The 27,231-nt window shown below is 41.0% G+C and overlaps 1 protein-coding gene across 1 annotated transcript; it reads left to right on the top strand.

Annotated features, from left to right (window-relative positions):
- Positions 1 to 4,369: 4,369 nt before the first annotated feature.
- On the top strand, positions 4,370 to 26,652 carry LOC109411427 (translocating chain-associated membrane protein 1). Its single transcript, XM_019684941.3, has 4 exons — positions 4,370 to 4,978; positions 24,654 to 25,174; positions 25,248 to 25,357; positions 25,571 to 26,652. Exons 1-4 carry the CDS (start codon positions 4,841 to 4,843, stop codon positions 25,942 to 25,944), a joined length of 1,143 nt encoding a protein of 380 aa, XP_019540486.2. The 5' UTR covers positions 4,370 to 4,840; the 3' UTR covers positions 25,945 to 26,652.
- Positions 26,653 to 27,231: the final 579 nt, after the last annotated feature.

The raw sequence follows: 27,231 nt of genomic DNA on the forward strand, positions 1-27,231 counted from the left end.
CAGTATGTAGCAGGTTCCTCCGGAGATTATGTCCGGAAACCTGAACGTCCGGAACTGGTTCCGTAGCGGTGGCATGCCCATAGCACAGAGCGATCATTTTATGGCCAAATACATTTTACAATACAAATTTCAGAATGATAATATGTGTGATATTCAATAAAATTGCCGAAAAATACCCCCGTGGCAAGGCATTTCTCAATACCCAGAAAGGGGGGATGCCACACCTAGATATTGGAAGACCAACTAACTGCATTCAATTTAAAATTGGTTTCAAATTTTTTGATTGTATGGTCTTTGAGTAGTAGCCGATTGAAAAAAGTGGTTCGTCTAGGGCTTTTGAGGGTTAAGGAACTCCAGGTACAGTAAACGGTCGATAACTGCAACATGTTTACGTTTCAAAATTTCACTTTGCGAACGAAATTCGTTAGGGCTTGTTCACAAATGTCATAACGCTGGAGGGGGTGGGTGGGTGTCCTTCATGGTGTTACAGCTCGAACAAAAAAAAAATCTCTTCATATAAACAATGTTACGAAGGGGTAAGGGCCCATATAGCCGAGGCGGTAAACGCACGGGTATTCAGCATGACCATGCTGAGGGTGACGGGTTCGATTCCCGGTCGGTCCAGGATCTTTTCGTAAAGGAAATTTCCTTGCTTCCTTGGGCATAGAGTATCTTCGTGCCTGCCACACGATATACACATGCAAAATGGTCATTGGCAGAGGAAGCTCTCAGTTAAAAACTGTGGAAGTGCTCATTGAACACTAAGCTGAGAAGCAGGCTTTGTCCCAGTGAGGACGTTACGCCAAGAAGAGGAGAGGAGGGTGGGTGGGTATCAGAAAAGGTAAATTTTGGCGTTATGACATTTGTGAATGAACCCTTATCTGCAGCAACTGACAGACGTCTATAATCCATCAAATGGCATTAAATGAACGTAGTTGAATTGATTCAATTACTCATTTGGGCTTATCCCCAAGGAACAATTCAAAGTCATTAAGCATACATGTCGAACTATTGTTAGTTTATAACATCCGCAGCTGAACAAAACTAAATGCTGAATAATAAGCTGAAATGATGCTATTTAAGCTAAGTTTCCAGATCCCAAGTAGAGCGCTCAAGTAAAATTCCTCCTTTTTCCGCAAGTAATTTTGACAACTGATCTATATGGGGAGAAATGTCACTATTTTTTCGCGCGGAAAAGTGACAGCTTCATTTGATTTGCACGGGAAGCGTTACTGGTGTTGCACTTTTTTCCTTACTTGTCATCTGCGAACAGCTCAAATAATTTTGAAGCGGAATCATTACTTGATCATTACTTGTCCTATCTTTTTGCACAGTACGTACCAGCTGGAAACTAGCCATTACATTGTAAATAAGCCAAAATGCAACATTTGGCATGTATGTGAACAGCAATTTAATTATAAGCTTAACAGACGTCAGCAATTTTTGTTTGTTAGATTTGCTCTTACTAGCTTTAATATAAGCTGAAGAAGAATTTTTTTCCACGCGTTAAAAAGCTTATGTTCCACAGTTTCCGATAGCTAATTATTGTGGTCTACATAAGTTGAACAAATGCTTGCGATGTTATTACTTCAGCTATTGTGGGAACGTTCAATAATGGCTTAACAATAAGCAATTTAACTGGGTTTATGATTTATTTGTTCGATTATCACTTTTCGATGGAACAACAGGTCAAAATGATTTTAATAGAGCAGTACTGGAACGTTCCTCATTATTAAATACATTAAATATATTTAATACATATATGTATTGATGTTTGTTGCACACCAATGCAAAATATTCGAAACATTTGCTCATTTTCGTAGCAATATCAAAGTTGCAGTCATCTTTACAACTTTTTTCAATAAATATTTACAACCTTCCCGAGAACCTTCCATAAACCTGAATATTGATCTTTCACAGCATTGCGAAGATGTTACACTCTCAGCGAGCAACTTACCAATTCCAGGATGGCGTAGTTGGCAAGGCATGCGACGAATGATTGGGAGATCACGAGTTCAAATCCCAAGTTGAGAAATTTTTAGAAAAGCTTGTGTGTTATAAATGCGTTGAGATGTGACAAATAAACATGATTGCACCTCGCACTTCAATTCGCAGCAGGTTATTATAGTTGAATACAAGTTTAATATGAGGCTGATAAACACAGATTACTTCCGACTGTAAAGCCTGTATCGCGCTTGCAGAAAAGATTGCTGAATAACTTCTCCACTTTTGTTTGAACAACGCCTGATTACAAGCTGTGATGAAATAATTTTAAACTGTAATTCGATCAAATGTGGAATAAAAATGTCATTGCACTGCACTGTCACTTGTCACTGCAGTTAAACCGTTTGCTCCGACCGAAAGTGTACTGTGTGTGTCATATCTTAGATTTTTAGAAATTTCTCTGGCAATATTATAAGGAATTCCTCTAGAAAATTCTTCAGGAACTCATTAGACAATTTGTTCAGGATTTCCTTTGAAAATTTTTAACATTTCTGGCGCTCGATTTGAATAGGTCGTATGTTTACTGTCATTCCAACGCTGATATAGGGTGTCCCAGAAAGTATGGGCACAACTTTGTATAGCGAAAATACAATCTTTTTCTTGACAAACAACAATTTTTATATTTTTGTATTTTTATTCAGAGTATTTTATTTGATACCTGTGAAGAGTTTATACATTAAAAATGGTTTCTCTATGCAGAATGATTAAAATGGAAAAACATATTTTAAAACTTCTGCACAAACTACTTTTTTACGGTTTTGCCAAATATCCAAATTCGAAACATTTTTTCGAATTTTTTTCACATGATACATTTGAAAACATGTTTCCTCAGATGGTTGATTGAATTTTTTTATAAAAATATGTTTTGATCGAGGTTTTGATTGTGCGTACGGGCAAATCATAATTTTGCGAAAACTGAAAAATTCGCCTTTTCTATTTCTGGATTAGACATGCCCACAGACATTCGAGTTTTAAAACATGTTTTGACGAGAATAAAAACAATTCAATCTACATTTTATAAAGCTGGAGCATTTATTGAACTTATAGAGAAATAAAAATGTAATTTTCTGCATATTGTGATATATATTCAGAAGCTTGTTTTCAACTATTAGAAAAACAGGTTTTCGAAGATATCGATTTTGGTGTTTCAATTCATTTTTAAGGTTCAAAAGTATATGTTTTCAATTCGAACTTAGGGTTGTATATTAGATACGCATGTAGGAATACACGGATATATTTTTTGAAATTTTTATCGAGCTTAATTTCATGCGAGGAAAACAATATGTTAAGCGCTGATATTGAAAAATATAGCAATTTGTGCAGAAGCTTTAAAAGGTCTTTCAGGAAATCTTCTACCGCATTCAAACGAAGTGTGAAATGCAAATTTTAATGATTGGCATTTGATGTTGACATATTAAGGCAGGATATGTGTGAAAATAAAGTTTGTTTATGCATCCATTCCCAAATTCCAGAGCTGCAAAGTTGTGCCCATACTTTCTGGGACACCCTATAGGACCTATTTAAATAGAACGTCAGATTTTTTAGAATATTTTCTGGTATTTCATCGGAAATCCCTTAGAAACTTCTTCGGATTTTTCATCGTAAATTTCATTTCACCACGAATATGTGTTGAGGATTTAGTTAAGGGAACGTTCAAAAATTCCGTCCAACATTTGGGGGAGGGGTGGGGGGTTCTAGAAAAGTGTGACAGTACGTGTATTGGGTATAGGAAAATTGCATGACAGAGGGGAGAGGAGGGGGTCTAGAAATCCCGAAAAAAGATGGACGTAATATTTGAATCTTCCCTAACAAATTTACGGTGCAATTGGTCGGCGTTAAGTTAGACCGGACCATCTGTTTTTCAATGATTTCGAGAAAATGTCCTGCAAGCACTTGAAATTTCAAATCTCTGGCATTATTTTCAGAAATACTATTATTCTTTTATGTAATGACACATCTACCACCATCTACATCAACAACGTCGAAAAGTTCTGGTTTAACGAATTCCTGAGCTTATCATTACTTGTCTTTACCTGTCCGAAAAATCGCGTAGTCCACTCTGACTGAACGCCGACCAATTGTCAAAGACATCTTCGGAGATTTTTTCTAAACCAGCCTTCAATCGCGGAACTCGATTTTTTTTTTTGATCATTCAACGTTTTTGACCAAATTTATTTTAGGTTGATATGAAGCTTTGTAGCTCAGTGTGCGTTTTTCGGCGTAACGTAGCCGTCGTAACGTTCCATATAACGCCCGCAAGTTTCCAATCCCTCGTCGCTCGCCAGCGCACAGCTCTATCATCGGTGATCCGTCACCGCAAAAGTGACAGTTCTCCTGACTCTCTCCCGGGCCGTGTCTTGGATGTTGACAACTCGTCACCACGTAGCTCCCCTTTGGAAGTGCTTGAAAAACCATCGGGTTTTCTGCGTGCGAGGATTTTGTTGTTTGTCGTCTTCTCCCTCTCCAACGTACTGCCAGTGAAGGGGGCCCACCGAGGTCGAGTGAACGAGCAAGCAGCAGAAAAAGTCGCCCCCAAAGCAAGCGATCCCAACCAGAAGAGCCTTTCATTTCTCAGCACTCGGACGGGGTTGGTCGTCGTCGTTTTCGTCGGTCGACAGGATTCGCAAAACCGCGAGCAGGCAGCAAATTTGGGACAGCAACATAATAAACCAGATTCCCCGCAAGGTCCCCGGCGACCCAGTGATAATAGTGAAGGCAGCCCGAGCCGGTCTCAAGTGCGATACGTGGAAGTGCTGTCTGTCTGTCGGGTCGGGATTATTATTAGTGTTGTTTTTGTGATTCGTACGGGAAGGATTGCAGAGGAGTTGCAGTAACAATGGCCATCAAACCGGGAATGGGACGAAAGTCTTCCAACAAGAACCCACCCTTTCTGAGCCACGAATTCGTGATCCAGAACCATGCCGATATTGTGTCCTGCGTTGCGATGGTCTTCGTCGTCGGACTGATGCTGCAGGTGAGTGTTGCATTCTAATTTGCTGGTTTTGATTCAAATTACCTAGTCTGGGAAATATCTGAATTCTAACAGAATCGTTTAAGAAATTTTGATAAATATCCTACAGAACGTCTATTTCGAAGCTTTTTTAAACAAAATCCTGAATTTTGGTGAACTTGAACAATCGTCCGATGATCAGCCTACCCTTTTATCTTGCGATTTGATTTTGCCACGTAGCGGCTCTTGAGTGGAAGGTAAACCTATATTTTGCCATACACACAGCAGGCTGTGTTGTAGCATAGAGCGTAGTAGCCAATGCAAGACACTACCTAACCTCTTCGTCGTCGTCGCCTTGGTGCGTAAATATTATTTGCTACATTGTATTTAATAATGGATGGATAGACGAGACGGCCTGAGGACAGGAGTGTCACAGGACTAGGCTTAGCTAAGGCGACATAGACCAATATGCAGCGAAGTGCCACTGTATTATTCAATGTGCGTTTTTTATGGCAAAAATGGAAAATAAAACAATAAATGAATTTAAAGAGCTTACATCATGCCGTTGATAATGGACCAACAATACCTACATTATTATTTTGCTATTGAGTATAAAACTTAAATTGGCACGCTTTGCAGTTTAAAAATCTCATACAGAGAAAATTATATAGACCTTTAAAATAATTAAAAGAAAATTATCGACGACCTAATAATATTTTGTTTTGAATCTAATATAAGGACGGTTTAATTTATAAAACGGACAGCTTGCTTGTGCTGTATTTTTTTTTATTTATCAATGAAAATTGGTCATCAGATTCAGCGGACTGTATAAGAAACTCGTTTTCGCGACGAAATAAAACGCGTGCTTTCGCTTTAACGTCGATACACATTATGTTTATTAACTCAAGGAAATGTCACACAGAAGGTGCGCTGCAACATAGTGGAGCATAAAAAAGAACAAGGTTTAGTATTCACAGGTTCGGACAATTAATTCAAGGTTTATACATCCTCCCCCGCATTGAAATGGTTATTTCAATGGTCCAGCTTCTGCTCCTCCTGATCCAGTGGAAGAAGAGAAATCTCGGTGACGCCTCGTTTGCATTCACCCCTGGCGGTACGCAGAGTTACGACCCTGGTGATGTTGTCGCTACCCGGATGAGTCTCGATGATTCTGCCGAGTTGCCATTGCATCGGCGGAGCATTGGGATCATTGATGAGCACTAAGGCACCAGGTTTGATTTGGGTTGTCTTGAACCATTTCTGGCGGTTCTGCAACTCCGGCAGATATTCGGCAAGCCATCTTTTCCAGAAATGTTGTTGAGTGGCCTGCACTAGTTGCCACCGTGTCAACGTCGAGAGCTTCATACTGGTATACGATGGCTCGGGGATTGACTGCATTTGCCGTCCAACCAGGAAATGTGCTGGGGTTACGGCGGTCAAGTCGTTGGGGTCATCGGAGCATGGCGTGAGTGGTCGTGAGTTGAGCACCGATTCAATCTGAACAAGTACTGTGCTCATTTCTTCGAACGTTAACTTCTGGTTTCCGACTACTCTTTTCAGGTGGTGTTTTACGGATTTTATCCCGGACTCCCAAATCCCACCAAAGTGGGGACTCCTTGGTGGGATGAAACTCCACGAAATCGATCGGCTTCCGCAGAACTCCGTCAGCTCCTTGATGTGATGTTCGTCAGCGAAAAGTTTGCCCAGCTGTTCCAACTCGGCTTCAGCCCCGACAAAATTCGTCGCATTGTCGGAATAGATCTTGCTGACAGGTCCTCGTCGTCCAGTGAACCGCCTCAAGGTTGCAAGGAAGGCTTCGGTCGTGAGGCTTGACACCAGTTCAAGGTGGATGGCGCGCGTACTGAGACAAACAAAGAGACATACGTACCCTTTCGTGATCATCGGTTTACGTGCCTGGGTGAGCGACTTGATCAAAAAAGGTCCCGCATAATCGATGCCGGTGTGGAAGAAAGCTGGTGACGGCTGGACACGATAGGATGGGAGATCGCCCATCAACTGCGTCGTCTTCATCGGATTTGCTCGGAAGCACGGAATACATTGCCTGATCACCTTCCGAATGGTGTTCTTAGCCTGCAATGGCCAGAACCGCTGTCGTACGATGGCAAGCAACGCCTTTTGTCCTGCGTGAAGGTTACTCTGATGCTCATGGCGGATCAGCAGTTCGGTGAAGGGATGGTTTGGTGGCAGCAACATTTGGTGGCGACTATCATACGGAATGAAAGCCTTCTTGACACGACCACCAACTCGTAGAATCCCGTCAACAGGATCGATGAACGGGTGGAGACTCCGTAGGCGATGTGTACCGCCTTCCTTCAATGCGCGCAGTTCCGGTTGGAATGCCTCCTCTTGCACGCATCGCACTATCAGCTTCAAGGCTTCGTCTCGTTCGTAGGCTGTTGGCGGACCCTTTGTCAACATCTCCCGTCCCGAAAACACATAGTGGGCGAATCGAACCACCAGGCTCATACAACGCTGTAGTCGAGTGAACGTACCGATTCGATCAAATACTGGTAATCTTGCTGGCGGTTTGGCGAGAACAAGGCACGTTCGTATTTCAGGGAGGTCACTATCGTTCAGAGGAGACGGCTGTTCCAGTTGCACTACTCGTTGGTTCAGCACATCGGGTCCATTCCACCAAATAGACCGGTGGATCAGGTGGTGAGGCATCTCGCCCCTCGATATCAAATCGGCAGGGTTATCATGCGTTGGAATGTACCGCCACTGGAATTCGTTGGTGAGCTTCTGAATTTCGATGACTCTGTTCGCTACGAATAGCTGTAGATCGGCAGGCGATTTTCGGATCCAGCAAAGCACAATTTGCGAATCACTCCACAGCGTCACACGATCGAATCTTGTGTCGACCGAGTTGAGTACCTTCGTTACTTCTCGAGATAAAAGCAAGGCGGCAAGAAGCTCGGCTCTTGGCGTTGTGATTGGTTTCATCTTACCTGTCTTTTTCGGCAGAATCCTCGACTTACTGCAGATAAGGTTCATCTTGACGGCACCATCGGGGAGTACGAGACGCGTATACAGGCACGTCCCATAGGCTTGATCTGATGCGTCAGCAAACCCGTGGAGTTCCACGAGATTCATTCCATCGCTGAGTATCCACCTTGGAATTTCCAAGTCGTTCAATGCTGGCAGTTGAGTCCGGAAGGCACACCACTTCTCGGCAATGGCGTCAGGAATGGGATCGTCCCACCCAAGGTTGAGAAGGCCGACTTCTCTGAAGATCAGTTTCGCTGTAGTGATCACTGGTCCAGCAAGTCCCAGTGGATCGAAAAACTTTGCAATTTCACTCAGCACTCCCTTGCGAGTCACCGACCGGCAAGCTTCTTCAGGTGGTTGGACGCGGAACGAAACCCAGTCTTGCGAAGCATTCCACACCACTCCGAGAGTTTTTACAACCGCCTTATCAGCAGCATCTCCAACGTCGAAAGTAGTACCCCAGAGGTTCTTCGGGATTTCCTCTAGGATGGCTGGTTCGTTTGAGCACCACTTATGTGCGTCGAATCCACCGCTATGCAGTAATTGCAGCAGCTGCCGACACAGCAACTGCGCCTCCTCGATTGTGCGCGCCCCGCAGAGGGCGTCATCGATGTAGAAAGACTTTTTGAGTACGGGTGCAGCTATCGGGTAATCCTCCATCGAGTCATCGGCCAACTGGGAGAGTGCCATCGTGGCGTGAAACGGCGACGAAGCCAAGCCGTAGGTCACCGTGCGTAATTCAAAAGTCTTCAGGGGTTTCGATCGATCATCCCGCCATAGTATACGCTGGAAAGGTGCATCTTCAGCGTGCATCATCACTTGGCGAAACATCTTCGGTATATCGGCTGTGAAGACGAACCGATAGCACCGGAAGTTCAGCAGGATCGACACCAAATCGTTTTGCATGATTGGGCCAATCTTCAGCGTGTCGTTGATGGAGGTTCCAGTGGACGTTTTTGCAGAACCGTCAAAAACGACCCGCAGTTTTGTCGTTGCACTGCTCGGCCGCAATACGCAGTGGTGCGGCAAATAGTACGATGATCCGACCTTCTCGTTCGGGTTGGCCTGTATTTCGCACATGTGTCCGAGCCGCTCGTACTCGTGGATGAACTCGGAATATTCTGCCTTCAGCTCGGGTCTCTGATCCAGGCGACGTTCGAGCATCAGGAACCGCCGGGTAGCCATTTGCAGCGATTCGCCTAGTTCTGTCTTTCTTTCGTTGAATGGAAGTCGAACTTGGAACCTTCCATCGGACATTCGTTGAAAGGTGCTCCGGAAGTGCTGGATGCACTCATCGGTACTCGCAGTAGAGTTTCGGCGTAGATCTTCAGCACCTTCGATCTCCCAGAATCGTTTCAGCAAATCGCCCAGGTCGTCTCGCTGGACAACGTTGCAGAATGTGCGTGCGATGACGGGTATTTGATCCGAAATCACGCCACCAATCACCCATCCTAGTTCGGTGCTTCTGAGCGAAGGAAGGTTCTCCGCAAGGGTGATTTTTTTCGCGTTGATGAGGTCCCAGAAGATTTCTGCTCCCAGCAACATATCAATCCGACCTCGCTTGTTGAAGTTGGGGTCGGCGAGCTCCACATGGACTGGGAGGTTCCAGTTCGTCACATCGATCGATTTCTCCGGCATATCACTTGTGATCTTCGGCGCTACCAGCAGTTCGAGCTCGGTCGAGTAGCTGGTGACGCGAGACTTGACCGTCGTGCGGACGACGTTGTGGATTCGTGTTGTACCTCCATTCAAACCGCTAACTTGATAGTCGGCACGGTGCTTCTTGAGCGCCAGCTGCGTGGCGAATCGTTCCGTCACAAAGTGATTCTGGGAGCATGAATCGATGAGGGTTCGGCACGGGTGCAAGACGTTGCCATAACCGTTGACCATCACTACAGCGGTTGTCAAAAGCGTCTGCCTTGTCGGACGGTCCGATGACACACACAGAACGACGTTCTGATTCTTCGTTGCTGCCTCAACCGGAGCGGCACTGGCAGCCGAGGGCTCAGCTCGGGAACAGCCTTCACTTGCTGCCTGTTTCGTTGCTGACGGATGCACAATATCTTCCTTCTTGCTCTCCTCCGGATGCAGAAGCGTGTGGTGCTTCCTGCTGCACTTCCGGCACGTACTAGAGGAGGAGCACTCGGTGGTACGATGCCCCTTTCCAAGGCAGTTGAAACAAGCACCAGACTTCCGAAGCAAGCTGTACTTGTCGCTGACACTCTTCTTCTTGAATTCTTCGCACTTATAGAGTTCGTGGGAGTTGTTGCACACTGTACACTGTAGTTCATTTGCTGACACTAGAGTCTTCGATTTTGTTACCGGGCGTACCGGTTTCGGATTCTCCACTTTAGCACTGTTTGTTTCCACTTTTTCCATTATTCGGCACCGCTGCTTCAGGAACTCGATGGTATCCGCATACGATGACAGCTCTCCCGGGTCCTGCTTCGTTTCCCACACTTTGCGTGTGTCCCGATCCATCTTCGATGCCAACTGGTTAATCAGCATTTGCTCCCCCAAGCCATCCACTTCAAGTTCCAGGTTTTCGAGTGCCTGAACATTCTTGACGCAGGTGTCAACCAGTTTCCGTAGTTCAGTAGAGCAATCCTTGGAGATTTTCGGCAGTGAGAAGATCGCCTCGATATGCTTGTCGATTATCAAGCGCTTGTCTTCGAATCGGTCGGTTAGAATCGCCCAAGCAGCCTCGTAATCGCCGTTGTTGATAATATCCTGGTCGATCACTCCCGCTGCTTTTCCGACGAGGGCGTTCCGGAGATGATAAAGTTTGATTGCGGGTGATTCCGTCGCGTACCGTGCCATCACGTTCTGAAACATGGACTTAAAGGAGTACCATGCTTCGTACGTTCCATCGAACGTAGGCAACGGAACGGTCAATGGAGGGATGAAGTGTTGGGAGGCAATGGCTGGAGCAACAGGAGCAATCGCATTTCCAGCTACTAGGGGTGCCGGAGGAAGTAGCTCTGGTTTCGCTTCTTCCAGCAGGGTGCTCAGCTGGATCGTGAGCTCATTATAAAGAGCTTCGAACTCCACATAGCGGTCTTCTTGCTCTCGTCGTCGTTCATCAGAGAGGGGAAGGGCGTATATTTGATTTTGGAATGCGTTGTATTCACTGTAGCAGTTCTCGACAGTCTTTACGTGCAGCTTCAGAAAGTGCACGTTTCTAATGTTCGCATTCGGAACCGCGGCACTATGTACGATCGCATTCTTCACTCGCGTTAATTTTCCTTTCACCGCCCCTCTCTGATGAACGAGAGCTTTGAGCGCTTCTTCCATCACTCGCGATTCTTCTTTTTTCCGTTGCACAGAAAGTTGATCACTGATAGACTGCACGGCAGCAGCTCCGTTATCTTCCATTCAGCAAGCGTTTCGAACACGTCCAATCATGTTCGTCACTGGGAGCGCGTTCACTGCGAGCTCGTCGGCAGCACACACGCACACTCGACCGACGCAACGCCCCGACCGAATGTTCACAATTCTCGGATCAGAATCGAGATTTTCCCGGTGGAAAACCCCGTCGATGTTGGATTCCGGCCGTTCCGCGGAACTATCCGGCTCCTAAAGGACCAAAAAGATGGTCATCAGATTCAGCGGACTGTATAAGAAACTCGTTTTCGCGACGAAATAAAACGCGTGCTTTCGCTTTAACGTCGATACACATTATGTTTATTAACTCAAGGAAATGTCACACAGAAGGTGCGCTGCAACATAGTGGAGCATAAAAAAGAACAAGGTTTAGTATTCACAGGTTCGGACAATTAATTCAAGGTTTATACAAAAATATTACCAGTTTTTTGCATAACTTTCAATAACTATTGTATTATGCTTTTGATTGAGATCCGAAGTGACCGGCAGTATGAAATTGATTTTTAATAATTAAGTAAAAAGAAAATCGTGTTAAGTATTTACTGTTCCTTTTAATTCCACTAAGAATTTGCATCCTTTGACGTATACGTATTTCGACCTCAACTGTAAGGTCGAAATGCGTATCTGTCAAAGGATGCAAATTCTTAGTGGAATTAAAAGGAACAGTATAATACTTAACACGATTTTCTTATTATTTACAGGTATTCCACTAACCAGCCCAGGTTCATCATCATACTTATAATTGTCGCAACTCAACTTTGATTAGTGCATATTGTAGCTCTTAATTAGCTTATTGATGCGCAACAGAAAAAAAAAACAGATTCAAATTTAATTCGCAGCTGCAACTTGTGCTTCAAGCGCAATTTGATTCCGTACACCCTTTATTACAATACATATCGCCCAAGCCTTCGCGACCCACCAAAAATCAGCCATAGTTTGGGAAACGCTCCCTTATTCCATGGATTCCTGGAATGGAAGCGGCATTTGATTTACTTCATGTGCCCTGGCCTAGGCTCGCCATTACTCGAATCTTCCTCATCAGTCCAGAACTGATCCAGATGTTGTTACAGATTACAAAATTTTTAATACAATATCATTATTGCTTGCATATTTCATGGTATTAAATTACATCAAAATTAGACCAGGACCATCGCGTGACTCGTAGAACTTGTTGTGACAACGTGTTGTTACATGTTCAAGCTTCAACCAAACCAGTCGTTCTTTTACATATTAACTCACAAGTGAACTTCACATTGATAACCATGATCGACTGTTGCTAGTCCGTTTGGCATGGCGTATTTTCGCCCTAGTTTCTCAACGTCTCTAGTTTCTTATACAATTCACATTGCACTGTCAAGTTCCCTCCCCCTGGATATTCGATCTTGACGCGATGGGAGGCACCTTATTCATCACTTGAATTCGAAAGTACACAGGACAGGGGACGCTAGGATAAGTTGACTTACAGCCTTACAGATTAGGTTATGTGAACAATTATATTCATTACCATTAGAAAATAATGGATTGATTAGGTAAAGATTAAACTGTTGATTTTAGAAATGAGTTTATAGGGTGGGGCGGGACAAGATGGGTCAGTACCATTTGTGGACGCATTACTCATGTTTTGTTTATGTTAATAATTTTGTTAGATGACCAGCATGAATATACAAAAATTTGGGGCATTGATTGAAAAAATATTCACTCTCATTGGAAATAAAAAATAAAATGGTTTTTAGCCATTTTTCTTATGCGATACATTCCATATAATCTCCATATACACGGCCGCGGGGTAAGATGGGTCACCTTCAATTTTGAACGTATTTTTGGAGCATTCAAAAGCTTTTTATTTTTTATTACAAGACTATCTCATAAATGACTTCAATCAAGCGGAATGAACGCTCAAAATTATAACATAAAATTATGACATTTTTTTTAGTGAAAACATCGATTTTCAAGTCGCCTTAGGACCACTCAAATTGTAAAGTTTTTTATATTACAAATAAATTTATAAAATGTTTACTAGTAGCTCTTGTTTACTCAGTATGGATATGGAGCATATATGAATGCGGAACAAATCTTATATTATAACGTTTTTCGTTGAAAAAATGTGAATTACTTAAAAGGTGACCCATCTTGCCCCGCACTTTTTTCACGGCGCAAAATCGATCACTTTTTAAACTGCTTGTTTAACATCAGATTTTGTATGTAATGAACTTTTTATCGACTTTTAGCATAGCTAACTAGTGTATTAAAGAGTAGCGGACGAATACAAACCAATACGATTTGTATTTACAAAGTTATGGTGATCCATCCTTAGGTGACCCATCTTGCCCCGCCCCACCCTATTAGTATTTCTTATTTTTATCGGTTTTGTAGGGATGAATATATAAAAGTTGACAAATTTACATCATTTTTAGATCCGCTGACTGAACTTTTTTGTTTTTATATCCTAGAGATGATATTATAAAACTGACCAAAAAAGCAGGAATTTAGTGAGTCTGGTACGTTTGGCATAAGGCCTTTGGCATAAAGGACATTCGGCATAAAGGACGTTTGGCATAAAGGACATTTGGCATAAATAATATGTGAAATATATTTTCCCTCAGGAGAAAAATTAAAGAACAACCTTCAATGGAAAGAAGGCAAACTTGTTAGTGGAGTATTATTTTGGATCTCTTATTTTCGAAATAATCTTTTGCTTCCATGAATTTGATTTTTTCCAGAAGAGGAATGTTCCTTCTTTTGTATATAGGCTGTTCTTTATCGATACAAGCAATTTAGATTCCGATAATGGTTCTTTCCAGCAAATCATCCTTGTCTGCATATTATATTCAGAAAAATTAATGCATTATAATGTATTACACTGAAACCTCCATTTAAGTCGCTGCATGGCTTATCTGAAATATTTTTTACCATACAAGCAATGACAAAACTAAAGACTTTTATATTTTTTAACACTTCGCATAACAAAGGGGATTTGTCAAAAAATATAAAACTGTATAGTTAAGTCATTGCTTGCACGGTAAAAATTATTTTCGATCAGCCATGCATCGACTTAAATGGAGGTTTCAGTGTATCCTTATTTAGAATACTTTTTCTTCTTTGACGTTAAGTATGTAGTTCATTTTTTACTGAAATCATTTTATGCCAAACGTCCTTTATGCCAAATGTCCTTTATGCCAAACGTCTTTATGCCAAATGGCATTATGCAAAACGGCCTTATGCCAAACGTACCAGACCCGAATTTAGTTACATGTTTCTTTGGGACTTGGAACGGTTGACAATGTAAAGGGCTACGGTGGATATAGGAATACTTCGGACTGAGATGATCACAGATATGCAGAAGACGACTACCCAGGTAACCAATAAGCAGTTAAAATTGCATTTATTTAGCACTATATGCGCCTTTACGGCTGGTTATTAAATGCTGATATGTCGTATATGCGCCATAAGTGCTAAATAAATGCAGGTTTTGGCCCAATATACGGCTGATTAAATGCTTATCTTTCCTATCCCCAAAAAATCGAACATGAACAAAAATATTTTCCCCTGCGCATTTCAGTCGCTTCATATTCTTCTCTTTCTATTTTTACTCACACTCTCCTGTGCGACTTTGGGGCTGTTGTTTATTTTTGCAGTTGTTTTTTGCTGTTCCCGCTGAAATTGGGATTCGATCCCACAATCCTCTGGCAGATGATGATGCTGAGCCGCGCTACAGGATGAGCTATAAACGATCAGATAATGTGCGTTGATTTTTTGATCTATTAAAGGCTTGAGTACCACACCGGCAGTTATTTTGCTGTGCCCGGACAACGGTTCGGACAAGTGCTGATAATTAAGCCATCCACATAATACACGATGGCATAATTAGTTCTTATTCCATGCGATTTATTTGGAAAATATTTGTTCTCTCATTGATTTACTTTGTTGCTACCAGTAAATGATAGGACATCTGAATGGTAATGGATCCTAGAGTCGTGGTACATGATTTGAAAAGTTGAAATGTGTAACAGTTTTAGCATCGCTCATCTCTCTTAGCAGTTTTATGGCAATAAAGTAGCAGTTAGGATGCTTGTTAACCAAAAAATATCGTGCATTTGAAATGCTACACAACAGCTGTCAGATTTTAAGCAGCATTTGAATTGCTAATTCAGAGCAATTCAGCAGTCGAACTGCTATGATACAGCAGCAAGCAGATATAATGCAGTTTTATAGCTGATATACAGCTTTTTTAAATGCTTATTGGTAACCTGGGTAGCGAAATTAATAACACAATTTGACACATTATAGACTATATTTTGACATATAGGGCTTGACTGATTTGCAACATCGAATGGAAGCTCAAAAAGTCAATGACCAACATCGGTTATTGACACTATTGGTAATCAGCTTGAAATAATTTTCTGAATGTATTATAAAATAACTAAGGATATTATTTGATTGTTATTTGGAGCAGCTGTCAGAAAAACTAGTTGCTCTGGTAGCTGTCTTCGAATAATTTCCAGAAATATCAAATGTAATCTAGCTATTACATTTTTTTGCTCTTCTTTGTAATATTTCTCAGGAATAGTACTTGGAAGGCGTTAACATAGACAGCCTTTTTTCTCTCTGAATGTTGTCCAATGACCACGGAGATTTTCGATTATTGAAATATTGTTATCCTATCAATTTATCCTTGGAGCTTCCATTCGGTCAAAACACTAGTGCGATGGGAATAGTTAAACACAGTATTTTTAAAAACTACTACGACCCAATACTAATTACTACACACTTTGCTCAAGTTGACGACATCGTCTAGTCCATCGTGAGTATTGGTCCTAGTAGGGGTAAAGTAGGGAAAGGGTCCAGGCTTTGCTATTAGCTGTCCTGCAGATCCACCTAGTCACTCTACAAAAAAAATCACATTGCACTGTCAAGTTTATCGTGTTTTGTTCTAATTATGTTTGGATTTTTTTCAGAGATTTCTCGAGACATACTTCAAAAGATTTAATTTGACATTTTTCCAGTGTTTTCTTGATACTTCCGTAAAATAACTATTACAAAAACAATTCAATCATCAAAAAATTCAAGACAATCGAGCAATTTTACCAATAATTTCTTAAGAAGTTCTTTAAGATTTTTTATGCATTTTGTCAAGGATTTCCAGTTATTCCGTAATTCACTTGGGAATTCCAACAACATTTCATCTCTTAGAATCCTTCCATGGATTGTTATAAGAGTCCCTCTAGGTATTTAGGTATCCCCTCTATTAATATCACTAGTTTACAGCATTTTTGAACTCGGTAAGCTGATGATCATTTTAGGTGTAGAATCATGCCCTGAGTTCGAAAACGTGAAGGAAAAAAAATACAGTAGAGCGGAAATTTTTTCGACTTTCCATACAAGGTTGATGATTTGAAATCGATTGTTGTTCTATTTTTAAGCAAAGTTGCTCACTTCACACATCTCATTCTCCGTCAATGCTCCAATTGAGCTGAATTTTTTACTGTAACTCGCCTACATATGATATGTCAAACAAACGTTGAGAAAGAATTTTCAGATTGTTTTGTTCTTATTGAAAAAAAAAAAAAACACATTTCTTCAAATATTTTTGGAAATTTTGCTAAAATTTAAGGAGATCGTCCCAAAAACTCGCCAACATTTTGAATTTTATCAATCTGACGCAAAACCTGCATTCAGATGATCGAATGGTATTGTATTCTGCTTTTAATTTATGGAAAAAGATTTGAAATTGATTGAACAACACGCAAGATATTTGTATGTTAGTAAATACCATACAGGCATACCTCGATAGTACGTACACCACCGCTTCGTTTAGTGTACGTACTATCGAAATGTACGTACTATCGAATCACAAATTTTTATTTTAAATTTCATTTTCAAATCAAAGAATATTATTTCTAGAACGTCAGGATTGCCAAAAAATTACATGTGGCCTAAGGGTCCGTTTATTAATTACGTAACTTTGCCTGTTTAGGATCCTATCTTTATTGTAAAAATCTTCTTGTGCTCTGGGGATGCTTCGTAGAGGCATCTCGTCTCTGGGAACTTATATTGATTTTATTTGTATTATTTTTTAGAACCATCTGGTCCAACTGGTCTAGATATAATTAAATCGATCTAGATCAGTTATATCTTGTTATAGAAATATTCTAGAAGTATTTTCTCCTGCAATATTTATTGCCGTGATATTTTCAAAATCTTCTGAACATTGCTCCTTCTAAGACACCTCCAAGAGTTTTTTTTACGAGATGGGATTCCTAGAGTTATCCCGGAGCTCTTGGAGGAATCCCGAAAATCTTGGAGGTATTCAAGGTATTCAAAATATTTGATGAATCTTAGAAAGAATTTCTGTAGGAATCTCGGAATGAATTTCTGGAGGAATCTTGGAATGTATTCATGGAGAAATCCCGGAACGAAATTCCTGGAGGTATTCAAGAAGAAATTCCTGAAGAATACGTGGAAGTCCCGAAAGTATTACAGGAGAAATTCTTGGTGAAGTTTCGGAAGCAATCTCTGGAGAAATCTCTGAAAGAGATCCTGGAATCTCATTAGGAATCGCAGAAGAAACTCCTGGAAGAATCCCTAAGAAATCCCAGGGAGAATTTCAGGAGAAATGTCGGAACCAACACCTAGAAGAATTTCGGAACTGAGAGAAACTTGAAACTTGAAGAAATCACTAAAGCAAGCGAGAAAGCGAAATGTCTTTCCCCGAATTCCACAATTCGGGTTCACCCAGAAACAATTTAATTGGTACAGCCTATAGGACAATGCAAGCCGCGGTTGCTAAAGATTTTTTTTTCTAAGTTTTTGATGTTTTGTGACCTTTTTGTTTACGTTCGGACTTCAAGTGATTTCTTCCAGAATTTCTCAAGAAGTCCCTGGAATCCTCCAGAAATTTCATCTGGGATTCTCCGAATAGTTTCTTCTAGAATGTCTCTTGTTTTTTTTTTTTGGACTTCCAGATAGTATTCCTGGAAATTCTAGCAACTTCACCCAGAATTTCTCTAGGAGTTCTTTCGGAAATTGTATCAGAAATTCTTACCAAGATTCCTTCAAAAACTCCTTGCAACAATCCGTAAAGGTTTATTCCTGGAATTTCATAAGAGATTCTTCGAGCTTCTTCTAGGAATTCTTTCAGAAAGTGATTCCGGCACTAGGGGCGGGACACATCCTAATACCGATGCTAATACCACCTAATAAATATTAGTTTCCTAATTTTCATGCTTCGCCGAAACATTTTTTGTGTAGTATGTCATGACTTTTCGTACATCAACAAACTGTCACGAAAACAAGAGGTGAAAACACAATTGGTCTGTAGTTTTTCATCAATTTATTCAACCAATTTTAATAATTTCTTTTGATTATGATTTTAGCCAAGATTTTAGCTCTGAAAATTACGTGAGCTAAGCTGAACTCAGGGAAATGGATTTCGGAAACTTGTGTCGCTGGAGTAAAAATCAAGAAGCTGGCTTCATCAGATGTACTTAGATGTACTTTCAACTTAGATGTACTTTCAACACAAGAAAAAATGTTGTTTCCAAATCCAATAAATACGAAAAAGCAAAACTGTACTGAATACTTGACTACGTTTTTAAACTTCTTTAAACTTTTATTTCAAAGAATGGGATAGAATTGGCATTAACAGAACCGCGGATATTTCTGATTTCTAATTTCTAATGGCATTATGTACTCCCTCCATTGTCTCTTTAGTTTGAGTGTCACTGCTAGTACGAGATTCTTGGGCTTAGCTAATTGATTATTTGCCATCTCGATCCGCAGGTGGACTCTCGGTTGTCTATCAGTTATGATATGTGAGCTATACATGATCGTAGATAGAAATTTTCGGGACGTAGGTAGGTGTTAATTCGAGGTACCACAGTTCGTTGATCGGGTTCGCCAGCGATACGTCTGAAATCATTGCTCTACAAAAAAGAGCTTTATTTTGCCGATATAGTACTACCCGAAAGCGAAACTTTCATTGCATGCATTTTGACACTTCAAATACAGTTCAATAAGAATGGCTTACTTCGTTCAAAATGGATTTCCTCTGGGATTAATATTCCTTAATACTGCCTAATACCTCATAATACCGCTAATCAGTATTAGAGCTGTCCGGCATTTCTTTGAGAACTTTTTCCAGGAATCATCTAGGGACTCTTTTTTGGTTTCTACCAAGGGTTCCGTCAGGAATTCCTGCAGACCCTTCTGGAATTCTTTCAGATGTTTGTAATAGAAATCCTCGTGGAGTTCATTATGAATTTTTGGAGTATTTTGTTTATGGAATTCCTCATGTAGTTTCTGTAGGATTTTCTTGAATAAACACAGGAAAAGCAACTTAGTTATAGCTCCCTCCTAGAGGAATTCTACAATAAGTTTGTGGAGAAACCACGGAAGGAATACCTGGAAGAGATTCAGGAAAAATTGCTAAGGTAATCCTAAAAGAAGTAATGCTGAAGGAATCTCGAAATTAATTTCTACAGAAATCCAGGAATCTCTGGAAGAATCTCGGGGAACTTCCTGGAACAATCCTGGCAAGAGCTTTTAACGGAGTCCCTGGCGAATCCTCTTAAGGAATCTCAGAAAAAAATCCTGGGAAAACCCCAGAAGGAACTTCTGAAGGAATCCTAAATAAACTTCCGGAAGAATTTCATTAAAAGCTTACGGAGTCCCAGAAGAAAGCTCTGGAAAAAAGAATCTTGTGGAATCTCAGAAGGATCTCCAAGCCACCATCAAGTTATAAAACAGCACACGTACGCATACCCCCCATTTTGAATTAAATTCAACCACTCATGATAAGCTGGCGATATTTTTTTTTAATGCGAGAGCTGCGAGAGTCCGCTAAAACTCAAAAGCTGCTCTACTTAACATTTTTTTGAAGCGCGGTTTCGAAATCAGCGCTAAATTGTATACAATTGTATACTTCAAAAATTTTGGTCGTTGACAGAAGTTCACGACTTTCATTTTATTTTGTAAACTAGTGTATTTAGTCAATCATTTTAAAACTGAACATTATCAAGGATTCCTCCAATAATTTTTCCAAAGAATCCACAAACAATTTTTATTTATTAAATTACTTATACAAATTTTTTCAAGATATTTTCCCAAAAATCTCCCAAAGGTTTTCCAGGGATTGTTCTAGTCGTGGTTCCAGTGGATTCTCCGTAAAATGAGTTAACAATGCCACATGATTTTACTCCAACAATTTCATTTGGCATTTCCATTAGAAATCTTTACCCTAATTTCAGTAGGATTCTAACAATATTTCCGCCAGAATTTTCCTCCACCGAAAACTTTTATATAACTTGGCTACCCGTAAGATTTTGTACAGGTTTTCACTGGGATGTTTTTGCAGAGCTACATATACCCAAAACTCCCACAATAATCGTTCTCAGAAAAAAAAAATTGAAGTAAATTCATTGGAGCCTTTGTTGAATTTCGTTTTTCTATCATAGATGCTAATAATAATGGTAATTCGCCTCTGATTGTTAGCCATGATTGAGTTTTCGCTCTATTCGAGGTTTTACTTAGGTTTTCTGAGTTATGAATGATAATTACTTGAACATAAAACTGAAACTTTTATTACCAACAAAATTGCTCTCACGCATTTTTTATGTCATTTTGAGCGTTGAATAGTTCAAGCATGAAACATAAAATAGAAATGAAATGATTTTCATTATTATGTTTTTGTTTTAGGAATTAAAAAAAATATTCAAAATCTCATACAAAATCGAAACAGTAGCACACTGCCCACCATCGATCGGGTAGCAGGAGAATACTGTATTAGAGTGGGTCATCGGAATCGTTTTTTCAGATCAAGGTACCATTTTGGGCCCTGATCAACTGTTTAAAATATGAGCACGGTTGATACTTCGACAAAGTTTTTCAGCACATCCTACACACTAAAACCTCGAATTCCACCTCGGTAATAATTTTTGCTGAGTTCAAACTGTAAAAGTGAATTTATGCTGAGGAATCAGTAAACTTTTGAACAATTATCCGATTTCAGTAATTAATTTTACTGATCATCCTGCAAAACAAATTATTTTTACAAATATCAGTAATAACAAGTACCGATTAACATTGTATATTGTGTTCCTCGGTACTTCTAGTGAGCTCCGTAAATAAAAGTACCGTACAATCAGTAAAAAAAGTGCTGAATACTCTTCAAAGCCATAACCGAGGCCTCAGTTCCTGGAGTATTTATGTGACGCCATTTGTATTAATAAATGATAGTCAGAGTTTGTCCCGGCATGGTGCGCTTGAACGCCATTTTTTTATCAGAGTTGTTGGCTTTTAGCCCTGCTTTTAGCTGTGGTTTTGGATCAGAAAGTTTTACAAAGTAATAAATAATCATTTGGTAAGCTTGCATAATCATCAATGTAAGTTAAAATATTTACAGCAAACCATCTTCGTTCAGTTTCAGGGTTGCTGGTTGAATTAGATGTTGCTGTTAAAAAACTAACAGGAAAGCGCTATACATCTGTAAAGACTGGAATTCCACGTAAAATACCACGTATATCTGTTCACCCGGCCGACAATCCGACGTTCTGCGGAGGGGGGAGGGGGAATTCAAAACTACCCTAGACTGAATCCTCCGCCGGAACCAGGGATTTCTGGTATGCTGCACAGAATACAAATTTTAATAAGGAATCGTGCGGTTGGTTTCGTTTGCTGGCATCAATTTAACTAAGCATTACACGTATTGATCGCTTTGTATAAATAAAAATGAAAACCACTTCGAATATTTATTTTTTGTTTCATTTTTCTAAAATTTTCCTTGCTTTTGCATCATTTGCCGATATTACGGTTAAAAATTTACGGAAATCCGTAGAATAAATACTGAGGTGCTCGGTAAATGGTAAAATCGTTGAAATTGAAAATTACTGGGTACTCGGTACTTTTTCTACAAAGTATTCAGTAATAATTTGACGAGCAGCTCAGTAATTTTTGACATTTTACCAGATATAACGTAATACCGAGTAATCGGTAGTTGAACTTGATTACCGAGGTGATCACCGAGAGCTCAGCTGTTGAGAATTCGGTAATTCGATAACTGAGCCCGGTAATAAAAGTTAAGTGTGTACGATTGGAACTTTGGTCTGTCTATTTCTTTTTCTTTCTATTGTTTTGGGAAAAAAAATTCAGAAAACTTTTATTAACCTTCTTATTGTATCACGTTGGAAACAGCACGCTGGGTTTGGGTAAACATGGAACTAATGCAAAAGGAGTGTCCATTCAGTGATGCCTCCAGGAGATTCATCTGGGATTTCTCCAGATTAGAGATTCCTACGGGAGTTCCATCTGGGATTAGTCCAGGAGTTTATTTGAAGATTTCAATTCAAATATCCAATTTAAAGATTCAAAATTTCAAACAGGGATTTCTCCAGAACTTCGTTTAGGGATCTCTTCAGGCATTCCTTCAAAAATGTAGACTTTCATCCAGGAGGATTCAGGGCTGCCTAACCTTTTTCGCTTGTTTCATATATTTTTGGTACGTGCGATCGTACCGTGGTAAGATATTATATTTTTAGTATCAAATGAAAGCCGGGTGTTAGGGCTAATGGATACATGTATTGAAGTTCAAACTTAACTTATTCACTCATTCTATGTTTGATTTGTTTTGCGAACGTACCGATTGAACATGTCTGAACCATGCAAAAAAGTTTGGGCAACCCTGCTCTAGGTTCTAGGAGTTTCATCATGGATTTTTTTTTTCATAAGATCTCAGGAGATTACTGCAGGAGTTCTTTCAGATATTCTTTCGGGTGGTTTAGGAGATGCCTCCAGCAGATCCTTCAGGGATTCCCATAGGAGGTCCTTCAGAGATTAGTCTAAGAGTTCCATCAGAGATCGCTTAAGGAATTCCATCAAGGGTTCTGAGGAACCCCTGCTTCTGAGATGCCTCCTAGAATTTCTTTATGAATTACAGGAGTTCCATCTGTAATATCTGCAGGACTTCCTTTAAGAATTCCTACAGATTTTTTCTCCAGTAATTTCTCCCCTGAAACTGGAATCCCTCTTAAAATTCCTTCACCTAAATAACATATTTATGTCTAGTAGATTCCATGAAACAGGGATGGGAACACTCACTTGCAACGAGTTACATTCACTTGCTATTTTCTCATCTCAGAAGCGTGCAATCAAGAAACGATGTATGGACGACTTTTACCTTGTGATTTCGTCTAAAACTTTGCCGAATAGAGTAGGGGTCGCACACGCATACCAAAGTCGTGAGGGAGCTGCGAAGGCAACTCTCCACGAGGTGAATGTAAATTACACTCTCCTCGTGGAGAGTCGCTTTCACAGCTCTGTCACGACTTTGGGATTCATGTGCGACCCCTACTCAATTCAGCAAAGTTTTAGACGAAATCACAAGGTAAAAGTCGTCCATATATCGTTTCCTGATTGCATGCTTCTGTGTTGAGAAAACTGCAAGTGAGTGTAGTTCTTTCCAAGTGAGTGTTCCCATCCCTGCCATGAAATACTAAATACATTCAAGGTTTCAATTCTTGTCCGTTGTTTCGCGCTAAAAGTGTTATTAACTTTTTGATTTGATTCATAATCTTTCATTTTCGGTTTCTGTCAAAGTTTTTGGGCTTCGAGAACAGTAGGTTGTTTGCCTAAGATCCCCTATCCATCTAACTTTTAGCTGGCGGTCTTTGTCATCGATTGACCCGCGGAAGCATGATGTAGCAACTTCTGAGGACCAGAGATATGTTGGACGCTCCTTGTCGTCTCATCATTTTGCAACCCAAAATCGAGTCCTCACTGTATTAATAAAATCTTACGGCCTACCTACTGCGTTTCTTTGGCGGTCTCAAGTTTTGCAGAAACTTTTGTTTCGTTTATACGGGAGACCCGCCTTTCCGAGGAGGGAGGGATCTTTAACCATCATGTGAACCTTCTCCGACCCAAAAAAAAAACGTCAATCGGTTCTGTAGTTTAAGTCTAAAAGCGTCAAACAGACAATTCATGTTTACATATACTGCCCCCACTCGCAAAACAGCAAAACAGATGGGACTGTTATGCGAGTGGAGGCAGTATATAGTATAGTTTAAAATCTCTACAGGATCTCTTACTGCGTTTTCTCCAAACATTTTGTTCTGAAATTCGTTCTGGAAGCCCACTTGATGTTCCTTATAGCAATCTTATGGGAGTTATTTCTGAGTTTCTTCCAGAAGTTTTTTCTGAAAATCCCTAGGTAGAATTCCTGGATTCCTGACTAACTCCTTTTTCTTAAAGGAAATTCTGAATATACTATCACAATTAATTAATTATAACTCATTTCTGGTCCTCTCCTTTCTAGGCAACTAACGCACTGGCCAGCATCTTCATTGCCCTGCACCACAACGTAACCGGAGCCGATCCGAGCCATGAGAACCCCCAGGGCGAGCCCTACTCGTACACCTCGGGCTGGAAGGACGGCTGTGCCGTTTTCTTCTACACCCTGATCTGCATCATCATGCACGCCATCCTGCAGGAGTACGCTCTGGACAAGATCTCCAAGAAGCTGCACCTGTCCAAGTTCAAGCTGTCCCGGTTCAACGAGTCCGGCCAGTTGGTGGTGTTCTATGCCATGTCGTTCCTGTGGGGCTTCGACGTGATCGTCCGGGAACAGTACTTTGGCAACATGGCCAAACTGTGGGAAGGATTCCCCGAGCATCCGATGGTGTTCCTGCACAAGTTGTTCTTCATCATCCAGTTGGCGTACTATCTGCACATGCTGCCCGAGCTGTACTTCCAGAAGGTCAAGAAAGACGAACAGAAGGCCAAGATCCAGCACGCCCTGGGAGGATTCTTCCTGATTGCCACGGCCTACTTCATGGGGTGAGTGTTGAACATTAGGACCTTAACTCGAAAAAAAAAGATGATCGACTAATTGCGATGTTTGCTTTTTCAGATTCCAGCGCATCGCTCTGGTCCTGTTGACGCTGCACTACTTCTGCGAGTTTATCGCCCATGCATTCCAGCTGGTCAACATTTTTGATAAGGAGGAGAAATTCACCCGACGTAAGTTTTGCTCTTTTACTCAAGGGAAAAGCTATAGAAATTCCTGTAAAATCACCTGAAGAGTTCCAGAAACGCCTCGCAAATCCTCTAAGTACTTGGTGCTCTCCCGAAACCCTTAAAGCTCTAACTGAAACACTCTTAATGTGCCCTGAAACCTCCTTGAAATTCCTTGAACCTTTAATTTAACACATTTTCCGCTTTTCCCACCCACAGTGCGTCTGGTCCACAACGTGGTGTTCATCTTGACCCGCTTCGCCACCATGGTGCTGGCCTTCCTGACCCTTTTCTACGGTATTGAAAACGTGTCGCAAATTAAGCGCAGCTTCATGCTGTCCACCGTCTTCGGGCTGCAGGGCTACTTGATCTTCGACTTTATCTCCAACGTGCTGCGATCGAAGCGCGAAAGCTCCAACGAACAGCAGTCGGAGCGCCTGCACAAGCCCGCCGCCCCAGTCAAGAGCGAAAAGACCAAGAAGGAACGCAAGAAGGAGAGCGATCTGCCCGAAGCTGATCAGAATGCCGCCCAGGCCTCGCCAGTGCCAGCCGCCGGAGCCGGGAAGACCTCCAAGAAGGTCAAAGCTAAATAAGTGAGTCCTTACAACATTCGTCGTTCATTTCCATTTTCCGATTTTCCGTTTTTTCGCTCTCAACAACAAAAAAATACATATTAAACAAAGTTAACTATCCGTCAAACTATGAAAAACGCCACAACGCATAGTAGGCCTTTTTAGAATTTTTTAAAAGGATTATCTGCTCAAGTCGATTCACACAGCAACCCACTATTTTACTCAATAATCAGATCAGAACGCCATCTGTTCTGTTCTGTTACGCGGGTACCAGTTGAGTTAGTTATTTTAAATATGTAAAAGAAATAAGTTTGTGCTTATCGATTATGAACACCACATTGTCCAATTGTCCTTATCAGTATGATCTAACGGCATGCGAAGCAGAAAGTTTTTATATGCATTTACAACAAGTTGTTCTACTTAGATCGATGGCATGCATCAAAATAAAGGGTCGTATGGCGAACTGCGTCGTACAAGAACAGCAATAGAAACCAGTAGGAATTAGTGCGCTTGTTAAAAATCGGAATGGCGCAAAACGGTGAGAAAGACGCGAGGTTAAAATATTGCTATTACATATTATTTTTTACACAGAGTCTTTATGATAGGTTTATTTTCTTTTTCCTTTACGATTTACACGCAAATTGGGTTCGAAAAACAGATTCGGAGTATACACTTTATTTTTTGTATGTTCTAATGCAATAACTGAATAAAAAGCTGACACAAATTCTATTCGAAACGGTATGTAGGCAATTGATTTGTAGATATCACAGGCCATTTTAATTCTTCAGTATTAGCATAAGCAATATCGCGTAGTTGCCGGCTTAGAATAGGACTACTAATCCCAATTCAAGGTATCCAGCGACCTGTACCGAAAAATGAGTGATCGAGGGGATGAAAAAGATGCTCGATGGTTAACGGAGCCTGTAGGGCACCTGCGTTTCCCCCCCTCAATGTATTTCGTCCCTTACCGCGTTAATGCAGGGCTCTGGCGTGCTGGACCTCTTTACCCGTGCAACTCGTGGGATTAAGCATGAAAAGTTCAAACAAAAATCAAAATCAAGTACGAGGTAGTGGTAGGGGCGAGGCTAACCCCTTCCCAAGAAGTGGGTTGGCGAGGTCTCCGTTAAGGAGAAGCAAGGAGGTAGGAGCGGGAAGCTGCGCATGCAGCTCCAGGGTGGGAACTCCGATCCATTCCCCGGCAAGCCAGCCGGTGCAGACACTGGACGGAACGTGGTTGTTGAGGACCATCAATCAAAAAAGAGGACTGCCCGCACTGCCCATAATCGCATAGTTGACGTAACCATCATT

This window comes from Aedes albopictus, chromosome 3 (genome assembly GCF_035046485.1).
Source record: "Aedes albopictus strain Foshan chromosome 3, AalbF5, whole genome shotgun sequence".
Taxonomy (NCBI): Eukaryota; Metazoa; Arthropoda; class Insecta; order Diptera; family Culicidae; genus Aedes; species Aedes albopictus.

Bases quoted from the DNA above. Each gene is read 5' to 3' on its own strand.
- LOC109411427 (XM_019684941.3), top strand. From the start codon at position 4,841: ATGGCCATCAAACCGGGAATGGGACGAAAGTCTTCCAACAAGAACCCA. The intron at 25,175-25,247 runs GTGAGTGTTGAA...TTGCTTTTTCAG, and splicing joins GCCACGGCCTACTTCATGGG to ATTCCAGCGCATCGCTCTGG. The intron at 25,358-25,570 runs GTAAGTTTTGCT...TCCCACCCACAG, and splicing joins GGAGGAGAAATTCACCCGAC to TGCGTCTGGTCCACAACGTG.